This window comes from Apium graveolens, chromosome 7, assembly GCF_009905375.1.
Source record: "Apium graveolens cultivar Ventura chromosome 7, ASM990537v1, whole genome shotgun sequence".
NCBI classification, from domain to species: Eukaryota; Viridiplantae; Streptophyta; class Magnoliopsida; order Apiales; family Apiaceae; genus Apium; species Apium graveolens.
Window position 1 is genome coordinate 268438753 of NC_133653.1, and position 15099 is coordinate 268453851.

The 15099-nt window shown below is 35.1% G+C and overlaps 1 protein-coding gene across 1 annotated transcript; it reads left to right on the top strand.

Annotated features, from left to right (window-relative positions):
- The first annotated feature begins 5844 nt into the window (after positions 1–5844).
- Positions 5845–6363, top strand: LOC141674929 (uncharacterized). The gene has a single exon (XM_074481629.1). The coding sequence runs from the start codon at positions 5845–5847 to the stop codon at positions 6361–6363; it is 519 nt and encodes a 172-aa protein (XP_074337730.1).
- Positions 6364–15099: the final 8736 nt, after the last annotated feature.

Sequence of the window (15099 nt, forward strand, 5' to 3'; positions counted from 1 at the left end):
GATTTTTGCTTATCTCGTCTCTAGTGATTAACGGAAGATAAACTAACCCTGTAGTATCTTTTATGTCTACATGCATTTCCATGGTGGAAATATAATAAAAGATATTGTTTTTTGTCTAAAACGATTTAACCAAGGAATGTTAAATATTTTTTCTTTTCTTAAATCAAGTCTGCTATTTTTTATTTTTGAAAGAATTTCTTGATTTACTAAAAAGCTTGCTTGAAAATCTTTTTCATTATCTGAAAACTCAATTTCTAAACAATTCTTTTCATGAGTTTCCTCAGGTTGTTTTTCTGTTAAAAGTCTCATTTTTTAAAAATGTTTTTATTTATTATTTGTTTTTGTAAAAATAAAAAGCATGACATTGATTAGTTAGGAGTTAATTATTTCCTAGTTCGATAAAATTACCGATATAATTTTCTAATCCGTCAATTTCTTGACTATTATTGATGTAGAAACTACTTTGGTGTTCTTTCATCATTTGTAAACTGATATAGATTTCTCTAAGTCGGCTTGTTCTATTTCTCTGTAGATCTAGACAAGCTAAATCTCGTATTCTAGTGAAGAACTTCATGAGTTTTAACTCTAGTTCTGCCAAGATCTTTATCTTTGTTTTTTTGAGTTGATTACTCCAAGGACACACCTGCTTTTTCCCGAGTGACCTGCTGTCGAAGTGGTACTTTTTGCTTGGTGTTCAATAATCCCTCTAGGATATAACCCAATCTTCTTTTAAAAAATGGTGAATCTGTTAGAAAATGGTGAATTCCTTGAATTAAATGAAGATGATTTCTTCACTAGAATACGATATTTAACTTGTCTAGATCTACAGAGAAATAGAACATACCGACTTACACTACTAGAATTCTGTCAATAGACATCGGTGCTTAGACATCGGTTGCTTAAACGACCGATATTAAAGTTCTTTTAGACATCAGTTATTTTTAAAATGGTGTTACTGCGTGTATTAGACATCGGTCGATAAAATAACCGTTGTCGATAGTAATTTTAAAAAAAAACGTGAATTAGACATCGGTTTATAGAATAACCGTTGTCAAATTTTTTAGACATCGGTTTGAAACTACAACCATTGTTAATGATTAATTTCAAAAAATTAAAAAAAACATACATATACTTCCTTCCCCCCATTATTTTCTAAATGTTCCCCCCCTTAACAACAAAAATAATTCCCCCTTTATTTCCAAATTATTTCCCCAGCACTCTCTCCCAGCTCTCTTCCTCTCCCGTATCTCTCTTTTTCTCATCTCTCTCTTTCTCGTTCTCTCTCATCTCTCTCTCTCTCCCTCTCTCTCTCTCTCTCTCTCTCTCTCTCTTCCCCTCTCTCTTTCTCGTTCTCTTTCATCTCTCTATCTCTCTATCTCTCTTACCATATTTCCATAGTTAAAACCCTAATTTATATCATCATCTCATATTGCAAGTAATTAGGATTCCAATTAAACCCTAAATTGTAGATCTTCAATTAATCAAACTCCTGTTATGTGAAACCCTAATTTCTCGACACGGCTTGGATTAGTTTGTTCAATTGTGTTTTGTTTTCTTTATCAAGATTGGGTTTTCTGTGTACTTACTTTTTATTGGTTTGTTCAACAGGTTTTGAAACATCACTACCCATCTCAAATCTTCTAGACTCATGGTATTTTCTTGTTTTTTGAAGCAAATATAAAAATTCATAAGTTACTCTTGTTGTTTGTGAATCTTTATGTTTATAAAGTAGTCAAAGGGTTTTAATACTCTTGCTTAATTACAAGTCTTTTTTATGTCATTTTTATTCTCTACACATGCGATTATGCATCTATGTTTTTGTTAATATTAATATTCTTTAATATTAATATTTCTTTGTTGTTTGTTTTTGCTTTATAGATATTTTTATTTAATGATTCTGAGTTTGTTAATTGCTTTGTTTTTCGTGGTTTTAAAAGTTGGGGAAGCCCCTCTATCTGACCATTCCGAGTTTATTATTATTTTTCAATCCGGGGTCTAAAAGCAGTTGAAAACCCTTTTATTAGTACTGAAATTTAAAATTGGTCAATGTGAGTTGATAAATTGTAGTGCATACATGATGGACAGATACACAAATGGAAGTATCAATCTCAAGTAAGGGGTGAATTTGTTATGGTAGCAATCAAGAGTTTATGCCAAATATAAAATTTATGCATTCCATTTATTGGGTAGCAAGTGGTAATAGCATATAAAATTTATGCATTCCATGTATTGGGTATAATCACTTGCTTTTAAATTTATCAGTTCAATATGTTTATAAGGCTTGCTATTTATTCAACTATATGAATGTGTATCTTTGCGCATGTTTACGTAATTAATTTATTTATTTCAATATGAATGTTTGTGTAGAGCATCGTCTATGCATCTCATGATGGATAGTTTTCCTTGATTGTAGCTACATGTAATTATAAACTGGCTTTTGATTGAACAAATTGTTTGGTTCTTTCTCACTATTACTCTTACATAGTAATTAAAATGGCTTTTAAATTGGTTTTCTCTGCTTTGCATAATAAGATTATGGAAACCCTTGGAATGAATGAGGATCTTCCTCCTGTGTTGCTAATGAGTTATCATGCTTTTCTGAGAAAGAATTATTTATCTATGCATTTCATTCGTAAGTATATTATTCATCACATATACGAGTTTCAATATATAGATATTCCATGTGCATATTTTTACATGCCTGATTCAATTTTGTGAATATAATTCTATAGCATTGTGGTTGCTTTTTTAGAACCTATCATAGCCAGCGAACCTGATTATTATGGCCGACCTGCTACTATTCTTCCCGTTTTTTGTGATTCTTTCTTTTTCTTTGATGAATATAAAGCTTGGGAGGGGATTTGCCTAGTTGCTCTTGTGGAAGTTCTAAGTTGTATCAATCGTGATTTTATTTTTCCAGGATGAACTATACGAAGATGTGGGGAGGGTCTATTGGTGTTTGAGCCTCCAAATAAGGTACTACCAAGTACACAAATTGTTTTTTGTATAAACTTGAAGAATTAGCTTTTGACTGCTCACTTTCTTAGTCTATAATTATACTTGGAGCTGTTGTTTTATAAATGGGATTACTGGGGTGGGGGGATTTAATGTGATATGTAATTCTAGTTGATCTTTTTTCCTTTTCAAAATCCTATAGCATATGTGTCGGGCACATAAATAAACAACAATGCAGGCGGCAATCTTTAAAACTAGTTACATAATATGCTTGAAATATAGAAATGTTTGTTAAGTTTATTGAAAGTTTTTGCAGCATAGAATGTGTACTTATTTTTTACATCTTTAACTGAACACTTGTATTTGAACGTAGCCGGTCGGAACTGGAAATATTAATGTGACTCATAGTACCATACTATAGTGAGGGGATCTTTGAGTGGTTATACTATAATTGCAAGTTGCTTAAAAATTTGTGTGTTACCTTTTCAGGACATGATTTAGTTTTTTTAGGTTTTACCTTATAGTGATCTTTTCCCTGATTAAAAATTGCGTCTATAAGAATAAATAGTAACTCAAAAAGAGGTATTCCCTGGTTAGCTGATACACCCCTACCCCTAGGGTCAATGATCCCTTATTATGGTCCTTAAGAATTTTCCCTCGATTATATACAACAAACAATTATAATCAAACTCTTTGAGTAAAATACTTGGTTCTATACCGATTGATAAAGAAGACGCGCACAACAAACAGTAGAAAAATCTGCTCAAGTAGTCTGCGTGCTCATAGGCTAAGTGTTTCGAGGAGTTTTTTCAATTTACTGTTGTGTTGAAATTTTGTTTAACAAATTGGAGATCAGGGGCCTCTGTGCTTTTGCCTTGAGAGTCACCAATAGTAGAAGGTTTACACAGGTTCTCGACCTCTTTAGTGGTCCCAGCCTTTGGCGGGCTCTTCACCTTTGCAGCTGGAAAAACCTGATGCTTGTTGAGGTCACCGTCTGGTCCTGAAACCTCCGATGCAGCTAATATAACTTTGAGTCGGTAGTTCACAAGTGCATGTCATTTCAGATAGATAGGTTGCAGTAGTATTTCTATTGAAGCTCGGTATGGTAGAAGTAACACTAATATCTATTTGCTTTCTCTTCCGTTTCTTCAACTCAGGAATATCAGAAGGAGAGAGCATGCACGTCTGCTGTATTTTTCCAGATGGATACTAGGATCTCTGAGGGACATATGTTCTTTTATTCTTTTTACGTCTCTATTTTCTTTTATGTGGCTATTTATTTTGATCATTGGAGGCTTATCTAGCTAATTTGAAGCAGAATTAGTGACATTATGTCAGTTTTTTTCCCTTCCAAAAATAACCAAGATTTGCAAGGATGTTAAACTATTTATTTTATCTAGCTGATGATGTATTTGGTACTCTAAATATTGGCATGGACTTGCTAGACTGGTGTTCCTGCTTCTAATTACAGTGGTAGAGCAACCATGTTCCTATGTTGTTTAATTTTTAATTTTCAATAATGTGATAATTTAGGTGTTTAATCATATAAGGCCTCTCTGCTAGTTTTAGTGGACATTAGTAATTTATATGTTACCTTCTTTTTTTTGTCTCATTCATAGGTTTTAAACATCTCAAGATTGGATGGGGTGAAAAGGTTAAAAGTTATTGTCATTGGTCAAGAACATGAAGAACAAAAAGACTAGCCAGCATCAAAGGGGCTGACTTGAGTACTAGGAATATGATTGATTTTATACATCGAGATTAGTTGTACTTATCACGGGAATAGTTTTTTTAGAATGATAGATGTATTTGAGATTAGTTGTACCCTTTGAGAATTCGTTGATCTTGAATTCAATTGGGTAATAATATATATGTATTGGTTGAGTTTTGAAAATTAAGTTTTTTTCAGTATCGTGGTTAATGCATTGTCTAGTATTCTATGTTAATATAGGGATATCAGCACATGTAAAAAGGGCAATAACATCAATTCTAGAATAAATAACCGATGTCTTTTTGAAATTAATATTGGTTATATTAAAGAAAATGATGTTAAAATAGGTTCTTAACAACGGTTACATATATATAACCGATGTCTAATCTGATATTTGACATCATAAGTTTTCCAGAACCGTTGTGAAAGTTTGTCTTAGACATCGGGTAAAAACCGATGTCTATGAAAAATTACATTTAACATCAGTCGCGAAGACATCATATATTTTTTATATAGATATCGGTTTTTAGCCTATGTCTAAGGTGTTTTTTCTAGTAGTGTTAGAGAAATCTATATCAGTCTACAAATGATGAAAGAACACCAAATTAGTTTCTACATCAATAATAGTCAAGAAATTGACGGATTAGAAAATTATATCGGTAATTTTATTGAACTAGGAAATAATGAACTCCTAGCTAATCAAGGTCATGCTTTTTATTTTTACAAAAACAAATAATAAATAAAAATGTTTTTAAAAAATGAGTCTTTTAACAGAAAAACAACCTAAGGAAACTCATAAAAAAAATTGTTTAGAAATCGAGTTTTCAGAGAATGAAAAAGGTTCTCAAGCAAGCTTTTTAGTAAATCAAGAAATTCTTTCAAAAATAAAAAATAGCGGACTTGATATAAGAAAAGAAAAAATATTTAACATTCCCGTGTTAAATCGTTTTAGACGAAAAAATAATATCTTTTATTGTATTTCCACCAAGGAAATGCATGTAGACATAAAAGATACTACATGGTTAGTTTATCTTCCGTTAATCACTAAAGACGAGATAAGCAAAAATCTATTAAAAATAGACGCTAAGACAAGATCTACCATCATAGTAGTTCACTTAGGAGCTATAAAAATACTGCTCAAAGCAGAATTTCAAGAAGGAATAGATTTCCCTATTAAAATGGCTTTAATAGAAAATAGAATCAATGACCGGAAGGACTGTATTTTAGGTGCTGCTAGAAGTAATTTAGCATACCAAAAATTTATGTTTACTGTCTACCCTAAATTTGGTTTTAGTCTAGATACAAAAAATATTGATCAAATATTATCTTTTGTGCATGATTTTGAAAGACACAATTTGATGAATGCAGGTGATAAAGTATTTAGCATAACTTACGTTGTCGCTTATGCTTTAACTAATAGTCATCATAGTATAGACTATAAAAAGAATGAATATATCGAATTAGATGATGTATTCTCAGAAATAGGATCTGTAGAAGAGAAGCAATTCTCAGAAATCAGTCCTTTAGATAATTCTTGGACAATTGATATTGCAAAAAATAAACGAATTTTAGGACAAAAGTCTAGAAAGAGTTTTAGAAAAAAAACTTTAGATATTGGTGAATCTTCCAATAAAGAATTACTTCATAGCGTCTCTAAGAGAGTTGATGATTTATGTCAGAAACTGGATCTCCTGTGATAATTATCAGTCCTACAAATATCAACATCATAATAGTCCTTCAAAAAGACATCCTCACATTTAAAAAAAAGGAAAAATTATTGAATTTAAAAAGTTAAATGAAGGAATAGACCTTGAACCCAGAAATTACATCTTTAGTGGTGTAGTAGGAAGTAACAGTCTGAATACTATCGTATTTTCTATGAATAACCTTAATCAGATTTCGGGAAGATGTCTATTAGGAATATACAATTTATTATCCTATTTTGGACTCAGTAAAGATCCTAGTAAAAACCATACAAAATCACTAAGTATTTACAACAAGTACTCCACCTTTGTTAGAAAAGGCAGCGACATAGAAGTCGAAATTCTAAGAGACATAAAAAAGCTCTTAATCAAACAAAATACTACGATTGAAGGATTGGAGGCACATATCTCACAACTTAGAAATGCTAAGTTTGAAGATAAGGCTCTTGACTTAAAGCTTAAAGAAATAGAAGAATACCTTAAGAAAATCCTAGGATGAGCATTAAGGATATACTAGAGGATTTTGAGAAAAATATAAAACCACAAATAGGAGAAATTCTAAAATTGCTTACAATGCATCAAGCTAATCGTGTTACAGACAACATTGAAGCAGCAGCAACAAAAATAATTACTGAATTAAAAACAGTAATTCAAGATTGTCCTTGCAATAGAGGGATCTTAAAGGCCCTCAAGGGAAAAGGAAAAGAAGTCATCACCCTAGATGAAAATCCAACGGCCAAATCAAGACCTTGGAAATATAGTTATCTTAACTATAATGTCGGGAAGGAAGAGCTAGGAACTGGAAAAAATCCTGGTAGTCTAACATGGCCATTCGGTTCTGATAAAAGGTCAGAATGAATTACATAAAGACGGTAGAAAAAATCTTCTGGAATAACATGAAGAAGAAGAAAAAATCTTCTGTAGTGAGTATCGTATTCTACCCCCTTCTACGATACTTCGGGACCCAACAAAATCCCTAGGAGCTGGAATGCTCTTCGCCAAAAGCTTTATCATATGTAAAGTCCACTTGCTCTATCTAGATTTATTGTTTCCTTTTATATTGCAAGAAATAAGTCAATAGGACATAGCTGCACTTGTAGTGAATCTTGTTTAGAAGTACTTTGCAATTTGTTTTTCCAATATGGCTTGATTTTAACATGAATGTTACATGAATCATTTGCCTTACTTACAAAAAGTGATTGATAAATGCTAAGAAATTATTATAACCTTTGTTCACATATACATGCCACTTGTAAGCTTAGTTATAATTCAATAAGGTAAGTTGTGCTTTAGAAATGTAGTAGATTTGATTAAGTATAATTTATTCACAAAATAAATAAAGACTACGACCAAATGACGAAGGACTGATCACCCAACTACTACGAATGATTAAAATCGAGTTTAACCTTATATCTGATACTTAAATGTATTTTTATAACGGATGACGAAAACATCAAATAACGTGTTTCAAGAGGGAAATGCCTCTTAGCCGCATAACGAGTGCATGCACCAACAAACAATTAAGAAATGTCGATAAATCACAAACTCTACGACCTCGATATGTAATGAATATATAATATAAGAAAATTTGATAGTTCTTGTAAGACACTACAAAATTTATCCAAATGACGAAATATGTGATTTACGTGTGTAGAACTGCGAGAATAAAACTACAAGATTGACAATAACATGAAAACATAGAAAGAGATCCCATTAACATCATCACGAACAAAAGAAAATACCAAATGGTCCCCCACTTACAAAGTGAAACATGGACTTAATCTTAAAAGCCAAAAAGGCCAAATCCAAAAATAGAAAATACGATAAAGAAATTTAACAAGTTTGAAATAACAATTTCATGAGCAAAGTTCAAAATAACAGAAAGCAACAAGATTCATTCATCTTCAGGAACAGGATCCTTGGTTGAGATAGGCTCATCATCATCACCCTGAGTAATGTAGAGAGGAAAAGCGTCTTCAGGATAAGCTTCGTTATAAATACGAATAGTCTAGTTCACGTCCCATGAAGTCCATTCTCCACGTTAATACTCCAGCATCATCTCAACTCTTGCACGCATAGCATGTTGGGTGCTGACTTTTTGAGCCTCTTCGTGCATCCTATCCTCCAAAGACTGCACCTTAACAATAAATTCATCAAACTCCTTCGGGACATCCATGCTAGCTTTCAAATTGGAAGTGGCAAGATCTTGAGCTATTCGTAACTTTTGGGCACAACCGCTGTGGGTAGCTTCCAAGGCTTTAAGCTTCTTATATTCATTTTCGACAATCTCACGAGCCATGAGGCTAGCTTGGAGAGCCTACAACAAACAAAAAAAAATATAATGTGTCACATGTTCAAATGGTACAAATAATGTTATATTACCAAAATGACAACAAGAGACATGACTTACATGAAAGGTATGGCCGACTGCATCATCCAGAATGACATCCAGAGTCCCAAAAGAATGAGCTTCAACAGTTTGAGGGAACAACAAATCTCCCATCAGGAATGCAAATTCAACAGGTTTGGAATGGGTAGTATATCCATGAGTCACAAAGGGTGTGTAGTTCTTGGTTTTGCTAGTAGAGGGTGGGAGATTGGTCTTCAACTTTTTGGCATCAGGGCTAAAGTTGGATATAGGAAGAAAGGGGGTCTCAGAGGACTCAGTTTCAGTTGATTTCTCATCGCGAGCCCTCTTAGCAAACAATTCTTTACTAGAAATGATCAGAGGTGTGATGATATGAGGCTTAAACTCTACAATTAAATAGAACGACTCAATACTAGTTAGTAAAATGAGTGAAAGACACATGCTTGCAAAAAGATATGTGACAAGAGTACACCGACGTCGAATACTTTTAGCATAGATTAGGCTGGAACTCATCTCGACACCTTTATCATCTTTGGGGCTTTCGAGTGTCTCGGACGACAAAATTTGGACAGAGTGAAAGGACTTCGTCAATGGAGTGTTGATGACGACTTTCCTCCTAGTCCCGTTAGCAGCGGTCTTGAGTAATGGTCTCTCAACAAGCCCGGTGGCCTTGGATTTTTTCAATATGTTGACAAAATCTTCAACATCCACGGTCCCAGAGTTTCTGATGGGACGATTCAGACAGTTGGGCCACAACCTGTCCCCAACAGGAAGTGCCATAATCTTGTCAACAATGTTCTTTGAGGTAGTGTCGCTCTCATCAAATTCAAAATTCGGTTCTGAGAGTCAAAAATTTATGCACATGAAAACAAAAAGGAAAAAGAGAATAGTATATAAAACTACGGTCAAAGCAAGGAAAAATGACAGATTCAACAATAAATGCATGAAAAATTAGATTTAAGGAGTGAGGATTTTAAGAGTTACCATCAGAAGACCAACGGTCAAGTAAATAAGAAGCATCATCTCCCATGCTGGCCTTGTTAGCAAAAAAGCAATCGAGCTTCCATTTTCTATCATTCACAACATCACAGTTAAGGATAAGGGGACCGTCCTTGTTCTTATTCACGAAACCGAATCGACACCCACTAAATTTCTTAAGGGAATAAGAGTATTTCACGATATTGGCATCAATTTTCAAGTCATGTTTGGCCTCAATGACGTCAAGGCAAGCTAACATTCTCCAAGCAAGAGGCATTAATTTACCAGGAGCGACATGCATAGTGGTTAAAACATCTTTTACTAAGTTAGAGAAGGGAAAAACCATACCGACATCGAAAGGATAATAGTAGAAACAGACCCAACCCTCCCGGTATCAATCAGCTCGTTCAGTTGCATCAAGGATCACGACTTCAATTGTTTCCCTGAACAGTAACTTGACATCTTCAAGTTTTTCCTTCTTCATTGAGCTATCATTGCTATCACGGGAATCTAAAAGATTGGTGGGAACCTATTTGTTCGAGTTCGATAGAGTTTCAATGGAGTCGGTGTTGTGAGAAGAAGTGGTTTTGGAGGTCTTTTTAGCCATTTCTTTAAGATTTAAAGTTAGGGTTTTTGAGAGAGAAGAAAGATGAAGGGTTGAATGGAGTGGTGGGAGTTATGGGGAGAAGGAAGGTGATAAAGTGGCGTGAAGAAATGAAATGAATAAAAGATAGACAAAAGAGTAATCGAGGAGTCTATTTGGTGTTGTTGTGACTTATCAATTTAGAAGATGGATAGATTGATTTTATCAATTAACAAATAAATTGATAAAATTAGGGACTAATGTTAGGCGCCAGTTTCACCAACGTGTAGACGTGAAGCCGAACGTGATCACGACACGACGGCAAGACGAGAAAGGATGATGTCAGGGCATGATCGAGGTAGATGACGTGAATGGAAGGAGTCAACAGACGAAGCTACAAATGAGGGATAATCTAGAGACTAAGTCTCAACCAATAACAAGATCATGGAGAGAAAATAGGGGATAATGCTAGTTTGAATAGGAAAAATGTATTATAAAGAGATGAATTTTTACTTTGTACCACACACAATTGAACACACTTCTATTCCTAGAAAAAATAGAATAACGTGTAACAAGAGATCATAGTGAAATACTTTCGGCTGGGCGTCGATCCCACCCGCGATTTTTACCCTTTTGAATTTTTCACGTCACCAACTTATCGTCTTGTTTTCATTTTTTATTTAACATATAACAAAATCAAGCCAAGTTGGATTTAGCTTTTGACCCTCAAATAATTTGTAAAAACAGCTGCACTTGCTCGAATTAGAACATAAGGGTACATTATTTTTTCATATTATTCCGTCATGAGTACCGGTAAATATGAATCGTACTTGGTGCAAGAATATCCGTGGTTTAAAATCAAGCATAAGAATATCCAAGTGAATTACATTAATAAAATAATTATCATCCATCAACATCCATTATTATCGCACAAATATTAGTTATGATCGGTAAGACTGCAATTGAACATTCATTATATTATATGAAAATTTATATTAATTGAAATAATTACGTTTATCAATCATTATAATTTGTTCTTAACTTATGAACATCTAAAACCAATCACAAAATATCAATTTTGGTTAAAGTATTTAAAAATTTGCAAAGAAAATTTTCGTAAATCAACATTTTAATATTGCAATTATTATTTTTGCCTCCTCACACCCTAAAAAAAGCTCTCTCAGCCTCCCTTTTTTTCTAGCCGTCGTTCGGGGCTTCCAATGGAAGCCCCAAATCATCTATTTTCCTTACTTTGTTCGTGTTTTTCAATAATACTTCTCCCCGGGTAAGGATTTTTATCATTCAAGATTGTATTTTTGTTTGATAAAATCTTTGTTGGGTGAGATTTGTTCCCAATTTATTTGGATTTTGTTTATTCTCTCCTTGTGAGAGCTTTGTGTATTTTTTGGTGTGATTCGATGTCCAGGACGTTAGATCTGCCGGATTTTCAGAGGTTTGATTCAGTGATAAAGATTTATATGGGATTGCAATTACGATCGATAGCTTAAACTGGTTTTGGTGAAGGCGATATATGTGTATATATCAATTTCAACAAATCGCTTGATTGTGTCTTCATAAAGACTAAATTAATCAGCGATATGATCTGTTTTATGTTTGTTCGACTCGATTGTTCTTGTAGATGCCGTATGGCTTTTCATTATTGAATTAGTTCTGATTTTTTTTTCAAAAAAAACATTTTAATATTGCACAAATTTTTAAAAAGAGATAGTACACAAAAAGTACTTTTGTCATCTTTCGGATATTGCACATTAATTCATATTTAATTTCATAACTTATTAGAAAAATGAGGAAGTGATACCTATTATTTTTTATAATAAATTTAATATATACATAGACTTATTTTAGGGCTTTTTTAAAAAAATATTCAAGTCCAAAATTATTTTTTGTAAAATGTCACTTTTTAAAAAAAATTTAAAACAATATTTTTATTTGCAAAAATATTATGTTTATTTTTTTGGCAAAAAAATGTTTTCAGCAATTTGATATAATTAGATGTAAAACTCAACGCAACTTCGTGTGTCTGTTTGAGTAATCTTAAAACTTATGATTTAAAACAAATAAGTGACTTAAGTGATAAGTTGATGACTACTTATAAGTTATATAAGTATTTGGATAATTTTATTTATAAGTCATAATATTTTTACTAAAATGAAATAAAATAGATAAATTTTAAATACAATTATCTTAAATCGTAAATTTTAAATTTGAAAAACACTTATAAACATATATTTTAAAAAAAAAAGTTGAAGAAGATACCTCATTTCCAACATTAACTTATCAATTTATAAATTTTAAATTTAACTTATATGCTGGATTTGCAAACACTAGTCGATAAGTAGGGTTTTAGTAGACAAACTATCCTTTAATATAAACTCAAATGCAATGAAAACAACTAATTCCATGTTTGAATGATTTTGATTATATCGTATTTTCGCAAATATTATCTGAAGATAATAAAATGAAAAATATTTAATGGCCCGTTTGGGAAACTGGATTTCATTTGAAATTCTGGATTTGATTTTGAGAATTTGGATTTGGATTTTATTTGAAATCCAGGACATTCAAATATTAGTATAAATACGAGAATTCATTTGAAATGACAACTCTAATTCTGTCATTTGAAATCCCTAATTTGAAATGAAATGTAAATTTTCAAACGACCTCTAAGAAAATTATTACTTTTGGTAATTGTTATAGGGAGAATTTCGTATAACAATGTTGTGGAGGTTAACGGGCGGAACAAAGATCAAGGACAATGTTTGAGGGCGGAGGAAGGTTGTTTGGTGGTGGCTGAACTTGTATGTGGACTCCTTAAGAAAGAATAGGGTTTGTTATTCTCTATCAAGTGTCGACTCATGTCCCATACAAGTGCCTACGTACCCTATTTATAGGGATCAAGCCTCACGTAGTTCTTGGGGAACAAGTCACGTAGGCTAGGGTTAGGACTCTTCAGCCCGTGCAGCCCAAGCCCACGATAAAGTCAGGCCTTCAACCAATTAGTCACGTAAATCTCGATCGGCTCCACACGCTTCCTACAATCTCGCGGCATCTCCGCAATCCTTTCCGTGATTGTAGGAACAACCCGTGTCGACCCCGAAATCTACGAGCAACTCAGTCATCTATGAGTCACTTTCCATGTTGCACACAAAGTCTTTCGATGCGGCCCGGCCTGGTCACCTCGGCCCGCACCGCCTTCAAATAATAAATATAATGTTACCTCTGTTTCTATAAGATGTGGGCTCATGAGCTCAGCCCGCGTGTGGGCAGCTAAGCCCACCTCGCATGAAGGCACCTGAGCCCACCTCGCGTGGGCACAACCGAGCTCAGCTCGCATATGAGAGCCCAAATGACAAATGTGAGCTCACCTTACATGTGTGAGCCCAGCTCGCATGTCCTCACTTGAGCCCAGCTCGCATGTTTGAGCCCAGCTCTCATGTCATGAGCCCAGCTCGCATGTGAACCCAGCTCGCATGTTACGAGCCCAGCCCGCATGTGAACCCAGCTCGCATGTTACGAGCCCAGCCCGCATGTGCTGGCCCAAGTCATATAAATCCATGGTTCCAGCCCACACACAAGAGTCCAGCTATTTAGTGCACCCACAGGGACCTGTTTAGGACCCATGGCCGAAAGCGGGCATAACAACTACCCCCCAAAATTCCTGGTCGCATCTTGAGGCTAGGTATTTTCTAATCTTTTTATGGCCTCGCAAGTGTGAGCCCACCAGGCCACACCAAGCCGCCTCGCGTGTCTTGCCTCGCATGCCTTTCATCTTTGCATTCATTTTGACAGTCATTGGACAGCTGGCGTGGGGATTCGTGTCATCTTATGAGATGACGACACGTGTCGCCTCCTCCTTTCTCTCTCCTATCTCCTATAAATATGTGAGATTTCAATTCATTTCTCACATTTCCAAGAACACTTCCTGAATTGCTGCTCAATTTGCTCAAGGATCTACCACGGCGAAGATTATCATTTCAACAAGAACCGTCTACCGGCGGCGATATTCTCCGGGACCAGATTCATCAGGATCTTCATACACCTCTCCCACAGGTACTCTTCGATTCGAGCCCGTTTTTTATTCATGCTTTATTCACGCACACCATGCGAGCACACACCACCTGTTCGATGCGAGTTCACACACAACCACAACGCGCGATGCGAGTCCTTTTGCTCGTTTAGATACTTAGGTGCGATCCCGTGTGAGATGTGAGGACACTTAGGTGCGATCCCATACTTGTTTTTTTTTGTTTTCTTTTTAGGGCCACACACTAATTTTCACCATCTTTTACAGATGTTGAGTGCGTCTTCAGCCCGCTCCTATGGATCATCTCGCTCTTCCTCGAGCCCGGCTCGCACCTCTGCTAGCCCGGCTTGCTCTTCAGCTACTCCATCTCCATTAAACCAATACCCTCCTGAGCAGCGAGGCTCCAAGGACTTCCAACGCGAGCTGACCTCTCTTTCTGGTCGTCTTAGCCAACCTATCTCTCCCGGCTCAGCTATCACCCCTCAAGGGGCTTTGAACATTGCCAGAGTTGAGAACTCGATGCGAGCAGCTGGATCCGGCTCGCTTGATATTCACCTCGACCCGAACCCTGAGGATTTTACCAGGGAGAAGAATATATATAATTGGAGAAATAGGCCCGTGGACCTCTCTCATATTCCAGCCTCCCTTGGGGTAGAAGAGCTGCTAAACCGCGAGCCTGCTCCCTTGGATAAGGACCGAGCCGAGGAGATTTTAAGAGAAATGGCCGAAGAGAGGGCAGCCCGTCTGAGGCAAGCA